Raw genomic sequence first — 19,997 nt, 5'->3', positions numbered from 1 at the left:
AGAGTACTCACCAAAAGGACAGTGATTTCCATGCTGCTATGCTAGTCAGTAGAGTACTCACCAAAAGGACAGTGATTTCCATGCTGCTATGCTAGTCAGTAGAGTACTCACCAAAAGGACAGTGACTTCCATGGTGCTATGCTAGTCAGTAGAGTGCTCACCAAAAGGTCAGTGACTTCCATGGTGCTATGCTAGTCAGTAGAGTACTCACCAAAAGGACAGTGGCAGATGTATCCATTCAGCAGATCCATACAGGAACCTCCATTCAAACAAGGCCTTGACCAGCAGTCATTAACATTCTCTGAGCACCATCTCCCTGGAAACACAACAGATTACATTCTGTACATATACCTTGTGCTGTACGTTCTGTGGATGCTCTGTGCACATTTCAGTTGGCTTGGTGTACTTTTCTAAGCTTATTGTTGATGTGTTATAATGTAAATACCTTCTATTGTCTGTTCACTCTACAGTGTATTGCACTTGATATGATCATGTTCTGGGCAAATGGTAATACCAGCACCAGTATAATGTGATGTCCGTACGACAAAGTGACTTTCTATATGATAAAAATGCTTCCCAAGTAAAGAAAGGTGCATCAGTAATGCTTATTGACACCTTCACAATCATATAATGTTGTAACATATGTACTACAGCAGAATAAGTACTAAACTCAGCAAAAAAAGAAACCACTCACTGTCAACTGCGTTAATTTTCAGAAAACTTAACATGTAAATATTTGTATGAACATAACAAGATTCAACAACTGAGACATAAACTGAACAAGTTCCACAAACATGTGACTAACAGAAATTGAACAATGTGTCCCTGAACAAAGGGGGTGTCCAAATCAAAAGTAACAGTCAGTATCTGGTGTGGCCACCAGCTGCATTAAGTACTACAGTGCATCTCCTCCTCATGGACTGCACCAGATTTGCCAGTTCTTGCTGTGAGATGTTACCCCACTCTTCCACCAAGGCACCTGCAAGTTCCCGGACATTTCTGGGGGGGAATGTCCGGGAAGGTCCCAGACGTGCTCAATGGGATTGAGATCCAGGATCTTCGCTGGCCATTGCAGAACACTGACATTCCTGTCTTGCAGGAAATCACGCACAGAATGAGCAGTATGGCTGGTGGCATTGTCATGCTGGAGGGTCATGTCAGGATGAGCCTGCCGGAAGGGTACCACATGAGGGAGGAGGATGTCTTCCCTGTAACGCACAGCATTGAGATTGCCTGCAATGACAACATGCTCAGTCCGATGACGCTATGGGACCAAATTGATCCCGCTCCAGAGTACAGGCCTCGGTGTAACGCTCATTCCTTCGACGATAAACGCGAATCCGACCATCACCCCTAGTGAGACAAAACCGCAACTCCTCAGTGAAGAGCACTTTTTGCCAGTCCTGTCTGGTCCAGCGACGGTGGGTTTGTGCCCATAAGCAACGTTGTTGCCGGTGATGTCTGGTGAGGACCTGCCTTACAACAGGCCTACAAGCCCACAGTACAGCCTCTCTCAGCCTATTGCAGACAGTCTGAGCACCGATGGATGGATTGTGCGTTCCTGGTGTAGCTCGGGCAGTTGTTGCCATCCTGTACATGTCCCGCAGGTGTGATGTTCGGATGTACCGATCCTATGCAGGTGTTGTTACATGTGGTCTGCCACTGCGAGGATGATCAGCTGTCCGTCCTGTCTCCCTGTAGCGCTGTCTTAGGCGTCTCACAGTACGGACATTGCAATGTATTTCCCTGGCCACATCTGCAGTCCTCATGCCTCCTTGCAGCATGCCTAAGGCACGTTCACGCAGATGATCAGGGACCCTGGGCATCTTTCCTTTGGTGTTTTTCAGAGTCAGTAGAAAGGCCTCGTTAGTGTCCTAAGTTTTCATAACTGTGAACTTAATTGCCTACCGTCTGTAAGCTGTTAGTGTCTTAACGACCGTTCCACAGGTGCATGTTCATTAATAGTTTATGGTTCATTGAACAAGCATGGGAAACAGTGTTTAAACCCTTTACAATGAAGATCTGTAAGTTATTTGGATTTTTACGAATTATCTTTGAAAGACAGGGTCCTGAAAAAGGGACGTTTCTTTTTTTGCTGAGTTTATATTACTTACACTACACACACACACACACACACACACACACACACACAACTTGATAGAATTGTGGCCCCAATTTAGCTTGTCTTCAGGGACCTTTATGGCATTGTGTACACTCCCACGGGGGTACTAGGGAACACAGCGCTCTGCCAAGTGCTGTATTGTAAATCAATGGTTGTACGGCACGAACACCTAATGTCGATCAGCCTACAGACTGCTCAGGCTGACCATTCATTATAAACAGAAAACAGAGCATTCTGCTCCATTGCAAGGGTGCCAATATATACTGAACAAAAATATAAACGCAACATGCAACAACTTCAATGATTTTACTGAGTTACAGTTCATATAAGGAATTCATTTTGTCCTAATGTATGGATTTCACATGACTGCAGCCATGGGTTGGCCTGGGTGGGCATAGGCCCACCCACTGGGGAGCCAGGCCCAGCCAATCAGAATGAATTTCTCCTCAAGGGCTTTGTTACAGACAGAAATACTCCACAGTTTCATCAGCTGTCCGGGTGGCTGGTCTCAGACGATCCCACAGTGTCAAGGATTTCTTCGTCTTCTGACGATATAACGAAATCATCGTCGGAAAAGGTAGACCAATACGCAGCAGGTGTGCAGTTGTTCATTTTGAACATTTAATTAAATCAAAACGAATACAAAAACAACAAACAAGAAAACGAACGATAAACTGACAGTCTGCAAAGCATAGGCTCAACACAGAACAATCACCCACAAATCACACACACACAAACACACCCTAATATATGGGACTCTCAATCAAAGGCAGATAGACAACACCTGCCTTCAACTGAGAGTCCCAACCCCAATTAATCAAACATAGACATACACTCACTAGACTCCACAATAGAAATACCTAAACATAAACCAAAACCCAGAATTACTAAATCAAACACCCTTTTTACAAAACACACCACCCTGAACCACATAAAACAAATACCCTCTGCCACGTCCTGACCAAACTACAATACTAATTAACCTTTATACTGGCCAGGACGTGACACACAGGTTAAGAAGCCGGATGTGGAGGCCCTGGGGTGGCATGGTTACACGTGGTCTGCGGTTGTGAGGCCGGTTGGACGTACTGCCAAATTCTCTAAAACGACGTTGGAGGTGGCTTATGATAGAGAAATGAACATTAAATTCTCTGGCAACAACTCTGGTGGACATTCCTGCAGTCAGCATGCCAATTGCACTCTCCCTCAAAACTTGAGACATCTGTGGCATTGTGTTGTGTTAAAAAACTGCATATTTAGAGTGACCTTTAGTTGTCCCCAGCACAAGTTGCACCTGTGTAATGATCATGCTGTTCAATCAGCTTCTTGATATGCCACACCTGTCAGATGGATTATCTTGGCATAGGAGAAATGCTCACTAACAGGGATGTAAACAAATTTGTGCACCACATTTTAGAGAAATAAGCTTTTTGTGCATATCGACAATTTCTGGGATCTTTGACATTTTTGTTCAGTGAAGTCATCTGTACATATGGGATATTTTCAAGGGGATGCTTCTATACCATGTTCTCTTTTCGGTTATCATGTTATGTTTTTCAAGGTTAAGGGAACAAAATGTATTCATTTGTAATTTGGTTGAGGTATTCATTTAACGATTTCAAAGCACCACGATAAAGGATGACAAATATTAACAACAATGAACTAAGAAAAACCCTGCCGCACACTCTTATTCTATAAATCAAATTTCATTTTATTGGTCACATACACATATTTAGCAGATGTTATTGCGCGTGTAGCGAAATGCTTGTGTTCCTATCTCCAACAGTGCAATAGTTAGTTGGTAAGTTGGTGCGTTGACCTGAAATCAATTGTTTTATGTTATCACAAGTTTGGTAACATACTGTAGGCCTACCTTCAAACCCCAGGGGGCAGTGGCATTGATAGCCTCCAATGACATCCTCACAGGTGGCACCATTGACACATGGGGAACTCTTACACTCGTCCGTCTCCTGCTCACAGTAGCTCCCCTGGAATCCAAGCTCACAGCGACAAGTATAGTTGTATTGTTGGTCTAGACATACGCCGTGCTCAGAGCAGTGGTGTCCAATACAGTTATCAACGTCCATCTCACAGTAGCTACCGCTGTATCCTCTGGGACAAAGGCAGCTGGTGACAAAGACATCCCATTATAAGATGATATTAACAGACACAGTTCACAGATACTTTCTGACATGTCTTAAGATGCATTAAGACTGCCTTGTGATGCATTATAGCTGTCTGTCTTAAGTGAAGTGTTACCAAAACATCTAAGAGAATTTCTAAATGGATCTTACATTTTTTTTGTTCACCTTTATTTAACCAGGTAGGCCAGCTGAGAACATTCTAGCATCCTAGAGGGAATTGCAAACCAGCAATTGTTAATGGAGTTTCCAATAATTTTTCCTATTCTGTATAACCCCATTGTTGAGGTAACCATCGGAGCAGCGACTGCCTTACACATACCGTATATTTGTATTGGATAGAGGACAGAGAGAAGACAGGGGAGATGGGAGAGAGGTTTAGTGCCAGAATGAATGGCCTGTGACGGACTTGAACCCACACCGACACAGTATGTGTGTTCTCTGAAGGTAGCAGCCTTAATCAGTAGACTACCTCAGGCTACACATAGACAATACTTAAAACCAGTTACAGTGCCTTCAGAAAGTATTCATACCCCTTGACTGATTCACATCCTGCATCTCAGATGACAGCAGAGCATGGCATGTGAAGTGGGACAACCAGAGCTTTCACAGAGTGCAAAGCAATAATTTACTTTCAATATATTTCCTAAAATAAAATAAAAACATGTTTTCACTTTGTCATTATGGTGTATTGTGTGTAGACGGGTAAAAAAAAATGTAATCCATTTTGAATTCAGGCTGTAACACAACAAAATGTGGAATGTTGTTGATGTTGCACAATTCACACAGCGCTCTGTACACAGAAACGTCGGTCGGAACCGGTCCAGGACCGGTCAAAGTCCCCTAAATAGGGGACTTAACGTTTTACTAATAAACACATACAACAGCACACACTTAGCCATAGAAGGCTTAACGTTTAACTAATGTTAAGGGGGCGGGTTACAGTTTTTAACTTAGTTTCCTTCAATTCTACATAATTTACCATGGTTAATGCCGTGTTCGTATGCCATATGAACATTATAACAAAATAATGGGCCATGACTTTTTGGAATTTCAGATTCTTCCTGTCTAGTTTTTATTTCGGTTAGTTGTCAAAGATTATCTTATTTAAAAAATATATTGCTCCATTTTCTTTTCTACATACTTTATATCTGGTATTAGTCTTTAAAGTTTACACTGAAAATGTTTCACCAACCCATTTCACAATTCTTTTTATATAATATTATTTGGAATGTCGCTAAATGAATATAGGGGAAACACTGAATAGTGTATTTGAGACCTTTCCTTAGGCACTCACCTGTAGCCATCAATCTCATCTACACACGTGGCCCCGTTTTGACACCAGTGCTGAACACAATCGTTGATGTTTAAGCGGCAGTTACGTCCTGCCCATCCAGGTGCACAGACACAGGTGGAACTGCTAGCGTTGTTCAAGACACAACGTCCTCCGTTGGCACATGGCTGTAGACAGAAAAGAGAAAATTGTCACACACATCAATACGTATTCATTTACTCCAAAATGACATGTGAAGACATCACACAATTCACACAACAAGCGCTTATTCACTATGTAATACTGTATCTTGGGGACAATACCAAATAACTCAGGCCTTTTGCAAAGCAAATGACATCTTATTTCTTTTAAAAAGCTGGCAGAATCTTTGATATGATGTGTAACTAGATTCAATATTGGATTCCATAGCCACGTCTCGTTCCTTCTCTCTATTCCATGTTATATGCCATTTAAATTCTCATCAAAGACAGGATATTGTTCTGAAGCGTAATGTATTGTAATATAATGCATTTCTATATCTCATCGTGATCCACTGGGATGAATACAGTGGTTAGGCATAACGCAGACAGTGGTTTTCCATCAATACGTAGATAGTGTTTGAGTTTCACAATTTACAGCATAAAATAGATTGTGATTGCTTCGATTAAATTCTCTGCAGGGACAACACTGTGTGTGTGTGTGTGTGTGTGCGCGCGAGAGTTCCATGTTCATTTGTCAAACGAGACTAAAATGTCCTGATTAATGGCAACATTCCAAACCATCATAGAGGTGTGACTAATTTGTCAATATGCTTAGCAACGGTCATCGAAATGTATAAAAAGGTTTTAAAAACAGTGGACAATGAAGATACTCCAAACTTTATGATTTTTTTTATCAATCAGATATTGACTGGATTATAGAACATAAAACATTGTACTGGCATGGACAAATAATTAATGGAGTTCAGGCATTTTGGTGGGATTTCAGGTATTCAATTTATTGTAAAATGTCACTTTTTTCATATAATGCACTTATATATACACATTTCCTCAGTATATCAGGTATCTTTGAAATACTTTGTGATAAAATGAAGAAAATGATTTGTGCCTCATTTGAATATATACACTGAGGGTATTTGCATACATTAGTAAATTAACATAAATGGGTGGAACTGGGCTGAAACCACCCAAAACTTGCTCTGTCTCTAGGCCTACCTGCACCTTCTAGACTGACTCATTAATTATTCAGTATTGTTGTTGTCACATTCTCTTGCATAATTAAACAAGTATGTCAAGGAAGATACTCATGGGATTTAAAATCAAAATGCTTGGCTATTACACCTATCTAAACATACTTTACATTGTTTGTGAGATCAGATATAATATCACTATCATCCAAGTGTTCCTTCTCGGAAGTTGCTTTCATTTCAGAGCATCTAACTAGTAAACATTTCAACTGTATTCAATTTTTTTTTGTTAATTGCACAAAACATCAAAACCCACCAACTTAAAGTTCTCTTTCTTCTCTTTCTTGTGACGTAACTGTCGAGACGGTGCGTTAAATCCCAGACCAAGAGTTAGTGTTTTTATAGATGCAACGGAAAGCCAGTGTATTCCATTGAGCACATTTCAGCCATTACCAGAAAGTTTGACAGGTCATTACAAATGTTTTCTCAGTCGTTACGTTAACGAGAAAAAACTAATTGCACAAGCAAGAGTGGAAAAGAATCACCACAGTAAAATAAAAGCAATCGCGATTCCACGCGATTTAAGTACAAAGTGGATTTTGTACCCCTCAAAACAGGAAATATATGGCTGGAAAGGAGAGACCCTCAGGTGGGCGTGGCATGCAGGTTGCTAATGTGTAGCAGCAGCCTGGGATCTAATAATATTTCATACTTCTTAAATACTTTGAGCATTTACTTTAGTCTGTATGTAGTGCCAGATGGGCGGGGTTTGCTTTAGTCTGTATGTAGCGCCAGATGGGCGGGGTTTGCTTTAGTCTGTATGTAGCGCCAGATGGGCGGGGTTTGCTTTAGTCTGTATGTAGTGCCAGATGGGCGGGGTTTGCTTTAGTCTGTATGTAGCGCCAGATGGGCGGGGTTTGCTTTAGTCTGTATGTAGCGCCAGATGGGCGGGGTTTGCTTTAGTCTGTATGTAGCGCCAGATGGGCGGGGTTTTGCTTTAGTCTGTATGTAGCGCCAGATGGGCGGGGTTTGCTTTAGTCTGTATGTAGCGCCAGATGGGCGGGGTTTGCTTTAGTCTGTATGTAGCGCCAGATGGGCGGGGTTTGCTTTAGTCTGTATGTAGCGCCAGATGGGCGGGGTTTGCTTTAGTCTGTATGTAGTGCCAGATGGGCGGGGTTTGCTTTAGTCTGTATGTAGCGCCAGATGGGCGGGGTTTGCTTTAGTCTGTATGTAGCGCCAGATGGGCGGGGTTTGCTTTAGTCTGTATGTAGTGCCAGATGGGCGGGGTTTGCTTTAGTCTGTATGTAGTGCCAGATGGGCGGGGTTTGCTTTAGTCTGTATGTAGTGCCAGATGGGCGGGGTAAACAAGCTCAATCAAGCCCAGATCCAGTATTTGAAATGATTTCAAATGGTATTTGAACACAGAATTGTACTGTGCACCAATTTGTTTGCTGGGGTTTGTTTGTTCAGTTGGGGGCAAATCCTAAATTCCATTTAAGACAAATGTTCAAGTAGTCATGCATTGATGTCAATGGGAGATTAAGTGGAAATGTAATTTAAATGGAAGTTAGGATTAACCCCACATTCTGCACAAAAAAAAGTGTTGTTTTACCCACTTGTATGTTCTGTGGGCACAGCAGGCGACATGTGTACTTCAGTCCATCAGGTAGATCCAGACAACGTGTGTTTCTAGGGCATGTGGTGTTGGGTAGGGTACAGGCATCTACATCCACCTCACACTTCTGGCCCAGAAACCCTGCAAGGAAGCAGCGAAACAGACTCATTATCATCAACATTGAGATTAGCCGCAGAGTAAAACTCAGCTGACAGGTAAAATGAGAAGGGAACAGACTTTGCAATTTCCCCAAACAATAAGTACAATAGGATGAAGTGTTTGTGAGGAGAAACAAAGATTTTCTGACTGATACCATTAACTCAAACTTCTAGGGTCGGTTTCCCAGACACAGATTAAGATCCTGGATTTAAAAGCATATTCAATGGATCATTTCCATGTTTTTTTGTCTAGGACTAGGTTTAAAGGTGCAATATGCAGAAATCGCTCTGCCATTTCCTGGTTGCAAAAATTCTAAGAGTTCACCTAATTTCACTGTACCATCTAAACCGCTGTAAAAAATATTTTCGATAACCAAAAATATAGTATTTTGTGCTGTTTGAAAATGGTTTTCAAGACTGATCATGGCCTGCCGGAGGTTTCCCTGATCTAAGGACAACTCGTTCAGAATAACCTGCCCCATCTCTGATCCTAAAGATGATCACCAGATCTGCGTCCCAAATGGCACCCTATTCCCCATATAATGCACTACTTTTGACCAGAGCTCTATATATAGGTAACAGGATGCCATTTGGGATGATGGTGAAGTGGACACCAGGGTCATGTTCAATTCCATTAAAATTTTGTCAATTCAGGATGTAATCAGAAATTACAATGATCTACTTTGATTTCTTAATGAGGAAGAAATGGAATTTGGTTTAGAATTTCCGTTTCCGTCCTGAATTGACTGAATTGAAATGGAAGTGACCCCGACTCTGGTGGACGGTGTGATGGGGACAATGCTCTGATTGAAAGTACAGCATCATCTGGCAGCCCAGCATAAACTCTGCCCTGCATGCCAGTCACACACACACACACACACACACACTCTTGTCTCTAGGGTGGTACATCTCCATCAGACTGCATCAGTGAATGTAAATTCAGCCTCAGCCGGTCGAGACGAATAAACAATTACTGCAGAATCATATTAATACAGGAGTCGAATGCCCCATGAAAGGAGAGAGTATTCCATATCACAATATTGACATAATTCTCCTGCAGTAATGAGCTTTGGCAATGAGCCGAGTGATTTGCTCAGCTGTCAGTCAAAGGACACTGTCCAAAAGGCACCCTATTCCCTTTATAGTGCACTACTTTTGACCAGGACCCATAGAACTGGTCAAAAGAAGTGCACTATATAGGAAATAAGGTTCCATTTGGGATGCATCCAATGGCTTGTTTGGGGCTGGAAAGGTCCCTATGTTAGTGAAACTGAATGTGAGGGGGCACAACATAAATACCTGGGGGACAGCTGCATTTGTAGAAGCCAACAGAGTCCAAGCATGTCCCATTGTGCAGACAGGGGTTGGAGAAACACTGGTTAATTTCTGTCTCACAGTGGGGTCCTGAAAGACAAGAGGAAGGTGTAGTAGTGACTGATTACACTGTGTTTTAATTAGTGTATGTAGGCACTTTAATTAACCCCTAATGTAAATGAACTCAATGATTCAAAATTAGGATTGTAAATTCCCCCTTACAATTCTGAGGGAACATTCCAAAGTCCTGCAGTTTTATAAACAGTGCAGCATTTCATTATTTTCGTTTCTCTTTAGTAATTACAAATACTAGAAAAACAGCAGGAAAAACTATTTTCAAAAGCTATCATGCCACTCAACATTAAAATGCATAAGAATCTTACACAAAAGCCAGTGTCTGACAGTGCTCTCTCTTGTTCCAAGTCTAGTTTAAATCTAGATGGTGATTCTCATAGTGCTCTCTCTTGTTCCAAGTCTAGTTTAAATCTAGATGGTGATTCTCATAGTGCTCTCTCTTGTTCCAAGTCTAGTTTAAATCTAGATGGTGATTCTCATAGTGCTCTCTCTTGTTCCAAGTCTAGTTTAAATCTAGATGGTGATTCTCATAGTGCTCTCTCTTGTTCCAAGTCTAGTTTAAATCTAGATGGTGATTCTCATAGTGCTCTCTCTTGTTCCAAGTCTAGATGGTGATTCTCATAGTGCTCTCTTTTGTTCCAAGTCTAGTTTAAATCTAGATGGTGATTCTCACAGTGCTCTCTCATGTTCCAAGTCTAGTTTAAATCTAGATAGTGATTCTCACAGTGCTCTCTCATGTTCCAAGTCTAGTTTAAATCTAGATGGTGATTCTCACAGTGCTCTCTCATGTTCCAAGTCTAGTTTAAATCTAGATGGTGATTCTCACAGTGCTCTCTCATGTTCCAAGTCTAGTTTAAATCTAGATGGTGATTCTCACAGTGCTCTCTCTTGTTCCAAGTCTAGTTTAAATCTAGATGGTGATTCTCACAGCGCTCTCTCTTGTTCCAAGTCTAGTTTAAATCTAGATGGTGATTCTCACAGCGCTCTCTCTTGTCCAAGTCTAGTTTAACTCTAGCTCGGATATAACCTTCCTACGTAATGCATCTAGATGGTGATTAAATGGTTCTACGGTGATTTAGTCGTTAAACTCCTACCATACAGTGGATTCCTCTCAGATGTGACTGGGTAAGTGATTTATCATAAACGTCTGTTCATCAATAACGGCAAATCCAATACATGTAGTAAAAACCCCTCTTGAAAGAGTCAAACTCAGGATATGTCCCATATGACACCCTATGCCCTATATAATGCACTACTTTTGACCAGAGCCCTATGGGATCCCCTATGGACCCTGGTCAAAATAAGTGCACTATCAAGGGAATTAGGTGCCATTTCAGACAAAGCCTGTCTACTGTACAGCAGACCTACTGTGATTAATATCACAATGTTCTTTCTGTAGGTCATTATATATATATATAAATGCCACATTGTGCAGCTACAAATCCATCCCAACAGCGATGTGCAAAGATATGTCAGAAGAAATGTATTATATGTATTATACAGGTAGTACTCTCAACGGGTGGAGGGGTAATTCTTCATGGAGGATGGAAGATGAAACATGACCCAAGAAATAACCGACATAAATATTTGTTTACTGCAAAGGAACTCGCCATCCGATTATTAAGTAATGCATTTCAGTGTGTGCATTTCTTTTTTACCATGGGAGACAGAATGCATATTCCAGACTGACCGAAAACAGATAAATAATTCTACCAACAACTAAGTCAACTCTCTGCTACTCTTCATTATTTTTGTCATAAACAGAGCAGAAGACACATTTCTGATGTAACAGTTGGATAAATACAGTTGTATTGTACAACACATTCCACCAAAACATCTGTAGCCTTCAATAGAGCCACACAGAATAGAACCAAGAATGTTACAGTACAGTCCAGCTGCTTTAACTGACAGTGCAGCAGTAACCTAGCCTGAGTGGCAGTCTGCTTGTCATCCATAAGGAGGTGGAGAGAGAGCAGAAACAGGCTGGCTCCCAGGCTAAAACCCACAGAGGAAGAAGAATGGGTCTGTTGGGGTGATGATGATGAATGTGAGTTGGTCAGATAAACTGGTCTTTGAAAGGTCAGGTAAACTGGTTATTGAAAGGTAAGGTTGAAAAATCAAGTAAACTGGTCATTGAAAGGTCAGGTAAACTGGTTATTGAAAGGTCATGTAAACTGGTCATTGAAAGGTCATGTAAACTGGCTATTGAAAGGCCAGGTTGAAAGGTCAAGTAAACTGGTCATAAAAAAGTCAGGTAAACTAGTCATTGAAAGGCCAGGTTGAAAGGTCAAGTAAACTGGTCATAAAAAAGTCAGGTAAACTAGTCATTGAAAGGTCAGGTTTGAAAGGTCAAGTAAACTGGTCATTGAAAGGTCACAGTGAGAGGATAGCTGATATAGAAGCCAGGATATAACCTGGGGATGAGTCTCAAATGGCACTGGTCCCTATATAGTTCACTACTGTTGACAGATAAAAGCAGAAAGTGATGAGATGCCCCCTGAGATGAAGGAACATAACGGTAAAATGGGAATATAATTGGACGTGGAAGTAAATGCAGGTCGTTCAAGTCAAGTAGAGAGAAATGTACAGAGCAGTATCAGAAGGATATATGTGCTCCTACGAACGTATCAGTCCGTCTGTCTTGTACTGTTAATATTATGTCATATGGATTAGGAATGGGCACGGTTATTTGAATATTCAAATATCTGAACGGACGTTAGTATTCAAACATTGTGCAGGTCTATTTTATCCAGAAAAATAGTATTTTTAATTAAATTATCCTTGTGACATAGTTGCATAGAAATTATATACCATGACATTTGAAAGTCTTAATTTAATAAAACAATCTTTGAATGTAGTTTTTATGACGATGCGTTGAGCTACTACTGCACATTTAGTCCTCCAGTCAACCCTGACATGGGTATGCTATTAACCCCTCTTTAAATAGAGATTACAGACACACACCTAACGGAGGACCTGACACAGATCAACGCTAAACACTCATCAGAAATATTATTTATACTATTCTAATAGTGAAATAATTTCCCATTTCCATACCTAATATGGATAACAATAGTATGTTGTGTTAGGCTATGTTGTGTCCCATATAAATCTTGGTTAACCTAGAACTAAAATCTCACGTAATGTTTACTTAGTCTGTCCACAAGAGATGTCAATATATAATTAACAAAAATATGAACTAAAAATGTAAAGTGTTCATCCCATGTTTCATGAGCTGAAATAAAAGATCCCAGAAATGTTCCATACTCACAAAAAGCTTATTTCCCTCAAATGTTGTGGACAAATTTGTTCACATCCCTGTTAGTGAGCATTTCTCCCTTGCCAAGATATATCATCCACCTGACAGGTGTGGCATATCAAGAAGCTGATTAAACAGCATGATCATTACACATGTGCACCTTGTGCTTGGGACAATAAAATGCCACTCCAAAATGTGCAGTTTCTTCACACAACACAATGCAACAGATGTCTCAAGTTTTGAGGGACTGCAGGAATATCCACCAGAGCTGTTGCCAGAGAATTGAATGTTCAATTCTCTACCATAAGCCACCTCCAACGTAATTTTTGAGAATTTGGCAGTACATCTAACCGGCCTCACAACCGCAGACCATGTGTAACCACTTCAGCCCAGGACCTCCAGATCCGGCTTCTTCACCTACGGGATCATCTGAGACCAGGCACCCAGACAGCTGATGAAACTGAGGAGTATTTCTGTCAGTAATAAAGCCCTTTTGTGGGGTAAAATTAATTCTGATTTGCAGGCCCGGGCGCCCAAGTGGGTGGGCCAATGCCCTCCCAGGCTCACCCATGGCTGTGCCCCTGCCCAGTCATGTGAAACCCATAGATTAGGACGTAATGAATTTATTTAAATTTACTGATTTCCTTTTTATTTGATTAATTTAGTCCTTATATGAAATCTAACTCAGTACATTCGTTGAAACTGTTGCATGTTGCGTTTATATTTTTGTTCAGTACAGAACAAATCAATATTTTATTTAACTTTTATTTAACTAGGCAAGTCAGTTCAGAACAAATTCTTATTTACAATGACGGCCTACACCGGCCAAACCCCGGTGACGCTGGGCCAATTGTGCGCCGCCCTATGGGACTCCCAATCACGGCCAGATGTGATACAGCCTGGATCTCTCTCAGTAAGCATGGTAATGCTCCCCTGAATATTTCCAAAATTCCCATTATGAGCATTTAACTAGTTAAGTAAATAATCCTCAAAACCACCTCAAAATGTATTCATGAAATATCATAAATACCTTTGATACTGAAACACGAAGGTCATGTAGCAAACCATGAACCGTCAATGAGGAATAAACCTGGAAATGGTTCAGGGTGAATGTTTGTGATTACTTCATTGTTATACATTGGGATTAATTTCCCATTTCTAAAGCTCCAGGTTAGGTGAAGTGGATAACTATGTGTGCATCGCAGATGAAATATGCAATGGAAACCAATTAAGATAGGATTATATCTTTCTGCAGAGCAAACTTAATTACTAATGTACCATGAACTTTATACATTAGCGTAGGAACGCTCACAGAAAAGCATGCACGTAAAGGATATTGAGATGAATGAGAGAAAGAGGCATTAACCAGATGTGGGTTCAAATAGTATTCAACATATTAAAAATTGCTTTAGCCTGCCTGGAGTGGGAGTGCCTGTTATGCAGGGTTTTGGTTTGCACTTTTGAGACTTTCCTGTTGGTTCCATCACAGCAGGCAAGCCCAGTCAAGCACAGATACAGTATTTTAAATTATTTTAAATAGTATTTGAACCCAGGAACCCAGACAATAGCATTAAGAACTGAGATTAGTGTGTGTGTGTGTGTGTGTGTGTGTGTGTGTGTGTGTGTGTGTGCGTACATCCATGTAGATCACAGCTCTTCATTGACGCATCATGGCGAGAGAGAGCACAGCAAGGTTCAATGTTAGGGTGCCATTCTGGAACATATTCCCTATATAGTGCACTACTTTTGACTAGAGCCCTATGAGCCCTGGTCAAAAGTAGTGCACTATAAAGGGAATGTGGTGCCATTTGGGACACACATCAAAACTCAGATCTCCAGCACCATGTAGCCAGCTCATAAATACCCAGAGAGGACTTGGCTGGTGTCAGTAATTGGCTCATATAATGCAGTTCTTGGGCACCGTCCAAGGCTAAAGCAACAGTTCTTGGGCACCGTCCAAGGCCAAAGCAACACACTATGCAAACCTTTGCAAAAATTTATAAAATAATGATAAATTGTATTTTCAGAAAGAACACCACCACCAAAGAAGCCCTCTGCTTAATGATTCATTTCTTACTGTACAGCATGGGTCGGCAACATGCGGCCCGCGAGACAAAACCAGTGTAACGAAGGGCTTTTAGGGCTTAGTTGTGGTCAATTTGCAGTGTACAAATGATTAGGTGGTTGATGAAGGCAAAGCACAACTTTAGATTTCCTACATTATTATTATATTTATTTTATTCTAGCACTTAAACGATTTAAACTTTAAAACACAGAGTGATTTAAAAAAATATTTGTGATAGCATTTATACTTTTTGTACTACAACAATATATTAATGAGTTCCCAATGCACTTCAATGGCAAAAAAAAGGTCCATAGACTTGAATGGTAAAACATTGAAAGATTCTAGAATCTAGACCCATCTCCTCTTTCACCGTTTAAGCAATCAACTCCAAACTAACATTGAGATGTTCAGACTGTCCCTACTTAGATTGCCTGTCTATACTATGTACAGTATACTTTCTGAACTATAACAATTTTAAATCTGCGTAAAATAACATGAATGCGAACCATAAGTATACAGAAGTAGCTTTTTAAAATGGCTCCTTTGCCAGTTATGCTTCATGACCAACTTAAAAACATTCATCTTCAAACTCTTAAAATCTTTATCAACTATAACTACACTGAACAAAAATATAAACACAACATGCAACAATTTCAAAGATTTTACTGAGTTACTGTTCATATAATGTTCACAAAATTGCCGTCAGAAAACCGCTCACCCACACAGTGCCATACACGCTGTCTACCATCTGCCCGGTACAGATGAAGCCAGGATTCATCCGTGAAGAGGACATTTCTCCAGCGTGCCAGTGGCCACAGAAGGTGAGCATTTGCCCACTGAAGTTGGTTACGTTGCCGAACTGTAGTTCGACGAGCATGCAGATGAGCTTCCCTGAGACACTTTCTGACAGTTTGTGCAGAAATTCTTCAGTTGTGCAAACCCACAGTTTCATCAGCTGTCCAGGTGGCAGGTCTCAGACGATCGATCCCACAATTGAAAAAGCCAGATGTGGAGTTCCTGGGCTGGCATAGTTACACGTGGTCTGCAGTTGTGAGGCCAGTTGGGCGTACTCCCAAATTCTCTAAAACAACGAAGCTTATGGTAGAGAAATCAACATTAAATTCTCTGTCAACAGCTCTGGTGGACATTGCTGCAGTCAGCATGCCAATTGCACGCTCCCTCAAAACTGCACAGTTTAGAGTGGCCTTTTATTGTCCCCAGAACAACGTGCACTTGTGCAATGATCATGCTATTTAATCAGCTTCTTGATATGCCACACCTGTCAGGTGGATGGATTATCGTGGCAAAGGAGAAATGCTCAATAACAGGGATGTAAACAAATTTGTGCACAACATTTTAGAGAAATAAGCTTTTTGTGAGTATGGAACATTTATGGGATCTTTTATTTCAGTTCACAAGCATGACGCTGGAGAGATGAAGCAAGTACGGAGAGTCAAACATTTAACATAGAACGGACATGGAACGAGACAGGAACAGCGTCAGCAAACGAGTAATAGAGACAAAAATCTATGAATGCAGCAGCAGGGAACAGAGCAAGGGAACTGACAAATATAGGGGAGGAAATAAACAGGTGAAGAATGAGTCCAGGTGAGTCCAATATCGCTTATGCGCGTGACGAGTGAAGGCCTGGCTCCCTCAAGCACCAGGAGGAGGGAAGAGCAGGAGCAGACGTGACAGTACCCCCCCTAGTGGCGCCACCCGGCGTCCCACCTGGGCGAACCGGCCGAGACATGGGCGCTAGGCAAGCCGGTTGGGGCGTGGAAGCCCAACGAACCGGCAGGTGCGTGGAGCCTGGCGAGCCGGCTGAGGCATGGAAGCCCGACGATCTGGCTGAGTGTAAGGGTTGCGGAACTGGTAGCAGTGAAGTCAGACGCAGGAGAGCAGAAATAGGAAATAGCCGGAGCAGTTTAATACAAAACCCACGGCAATACAAAAAGAACCTACATGGGTACAAAACCCGACGCGCACCAGTAACAGAGTACAAGCACTTACAAACAAACAATTCCACACAAGGACATGGGGGAAGCAGAGGGTTAAATACACAACAATTAATGAGGGAAATGGAAACCAGGTGTGTAAGAAAACAAGACAAAACAAATGGAAAATGAAAAGTGGATCGACGATGGCTAGAAGACCGGCGACGCCGACCACCGAACACCGCCCGAACAAGGAGAGGAAACGACTTCGGTGGAAGTCGTGACACTGAGGTAAGACGCCTGTCGATCCTGCTGCAGAGAGGGAGCCCGAAGATCCGGTGGAGTGTGAAGAGGAACGGAAACCCGCCGACCCACCGAGGCGAGGAAACCTATCGAGCCAGCCAGGGCATGGAAACCCGACGGGCTTCCAACAACAACAAAACAAAAAACTCCTGGACCGGATGGGCGAACAAGAACTGACGATCCGGCTGAGGCCCGACGTGGGATGGGCGCCATCCGAGCCAACCGGGGCAAGGAAACCTCGAGCCAGCTAGAGCGTGGAAGCCCGACGAGCTGGCTAGGCACCCCCAGGTTGCATCGGCGGCGACCCAGAACCGAAGTCACCACCAACCAGAACGCCAGTGCTCTCCGATGCTTCATATGTTGGCTGCTGCATTCTGTCACAAGCATGACGCTGGAGAGACGAAGCAGGTATGGGGAGTCAAACATTTAATATAGAACAGACATGGAATGAGACAGGAACAGCGTCAGCAAACGAGTAATAGAGACAAAATTCAATGAATGCAGCAGCAGGGAACAGAGCAAGGGAACTGACAAATATAGGGGAGGAAATAAACATGTGATGAATGAGTCCAGGTGAGTCCAATATCGCTGATGCGCGTGACGAGTGAAGACAGGTGTGTGTAATAGATGGCAGGAGTGCGTGATGCAGGGTAGCCTGGCGCCCCCAAGCGCCGGGAGGGGGAGAGCGGGAGCAGACGTGACACTCATGAAACGTGGGACCAACACTTTACATGTTGCGTTTATATTTGTGTTCATTGTATGTATACATTTGCATAAATGTGTATAAAATTCCAATTCTTAAAAACTTTTATCAACTGTATTTGCATAAACTACATTTGCATTAAATAACTCAACAACAGTAACTCTTGAACCATTCAAGCTAGAGATGCCAAACCAACTTCACATGTTCAGGCTATCCTATACATTAAATCATCATTCACAAGCTAGAAAGCACACCACATTTTCTTCAGGAAATGTACTTTTCTAGTTATAATAATTTTTCAGCCCCAGAACCATTTGCTCTAACAAAAATCGTCCAGTGGCTGAATCTAGCTGCCTTCCCCTGCTGTACAGTACGTTTTCCTGAAGCATGTGGCCGGCCTTACGTCATTACAATCAGATTATCTGGTTGTAAACTGGTTGAATGTCATAACAACTACATGATCTGTTTGTAATGATGTAATTTCAACCAGTTGACTGCTAGGTCTATTCTTTCAGCCAGAGTTAATGTGATGCCTTTTCGGTTTGTCTTTGGAGATTCTACCATAGCTCCAGTTTTCCTTCCTGTATACCATTGGAGAGACACACAGGTTTACAACAGGCACGTGTCTGTCTGCCTGTCTGTCTGTCTGTCTGTCTGTCTGCCGGTCTGCAGTAGAGCACTGGCCTGTGATGTACTAAAACGTGAGCACTGGAACAACGAAAGGGGGCATTTTACTACGGCCATTTTACATTTATTGTCTGCTTTCTTTGCTTAGAGGTACGGCATGCATCGGTAGAGATGTGTTTTATTCAAGATAATAGTGCAGTACTACCGGAGACATCACAAGCCACTAAATCTACCTTTTATGAGGAAACAGGAAGCGGGCAGAATATAAACATTCAGCGTAAGTAAATAAAAAAGAGTTGGTGGCAAACACGTGAAGTTGTCTAATAAAATCTAAGCTCTAACATTGATGATATATGAACACTGACAACCACAACCACTTTGGTTCGGTGATTGAAGCAGTGGTACAACCATCTACTGTATATTATTGGCAGAGAGAGAGAGAGAGAGAGAGAGAGAGAGAGAGAGAAACATGATATTCAATCCTTTAGTAACCCTAAAATGTGTATATTTTAAAAACTTCTTTAGTCATCCTAAAATGTATATATTTTAAAACCTCCTTTAGCTAACCTCAAATGGAAGTATCTTAAATACTCTTTGGAATTCCTATTAGATGTTTTAAAGCAATTAACCCTAATATTCTCCTGCTCCTTGATTTTACATTATGATTGCTTCCACTTGGAGAAGAACCTAGCAGTTCGTCAGACAGTCTGTTGTTTCAAGGGCCATATAAAAAGAGACAGGATACGGAGCGGAGATTAGCTTCTTTAAATCCACAAGACTGAATTACTTGTGTTCTGGGACTCCTTGGCTTTTCAATAGCTGTGTGATTTCAATTAGGAGACTCTGATTGGAAATATAACGAGGCAGGGGAAAGATACGGACAACAAAGGCATGAACTGCGTCCCAAATGGCACCACATTCCCTTTATAGTGTACTACTTTTGACCAGGACCCATAGGGTTCTGATCAAAAGTAGTGCACTATATAGGGAATAGAGTGCCATTTGAGACACATACCCTATCTCGGAGGAATCTGCCCTTCTAAAGTTTCATAGTGTCTCTTCAGCATGTCACTGGACATTTTTTGGCAGATTACAATCAGGTGCTTGGCATTTTGTGATGGCCTTTTGGACAGCACCTTGTCTGCCTGCCTGGAAAAAGAAAATAAACCCTTGATATGCGTCTGGGGGAAAAAACTATAAAGCCATGCAAGGTGAAAAA

At 41.7% G+C, this 19,997-nt stretch overlaps 1 protein-coding gene across 1 annotated transcript in view; it reads right to left on the bottom strand.

The window, feature by feature from the left end:
• The window catches only part of LOC106577282 (protein eyes shut homolog), a 222,385-nt gene that overhangs the window by 158,965 nt on the left and 43,423 nt on the right, over window positions 1–19,997 (bottom strand). The window contains exons 6-10 of the mRNA XM_045701765.1: window positions 9,795–9,899; window positions 8,339–8,478; window positions 5,561–5,724; window positions 3,996–4,249; window positions 212–316 (exon numbers count right to left, since the gene is read on the bottom strand). Of these exons, the coding sequence (XP_045557721.1) occupies window positions 212–316; window positions 3,996–4,249; window positions 5,561–5,724; window positions 8,339–8,478; window positions 9,795–9,899 (768 nt within the window). The remainder of the gene's footprint in view (window positions 1–211; window positions 317–3,995; window positions 4,250–5,560; window positions 5,725–8,338; window positions 8,479–9,794; window positions 9,900–19,997) is intronic.

This window comes from Salmo salar, chromosome ssa18 (genome assembly GCF_905237065.1).
Source record: "Salmo salar chromosome ssa18, Ssal_v3.1, whole genome shotgun sequence".
Lineage (NCBI taxonomy): Eukaryota > Metazoa > Chordata > Actinopteri > Salmoniformes > Salmonidae > Salmo > Salmo salar.
The sequence above is the reverse complement of the archived record's forward strand: the minus strand, read 5'-3'. Positions and strand labels throughout refer to the sequence as shown.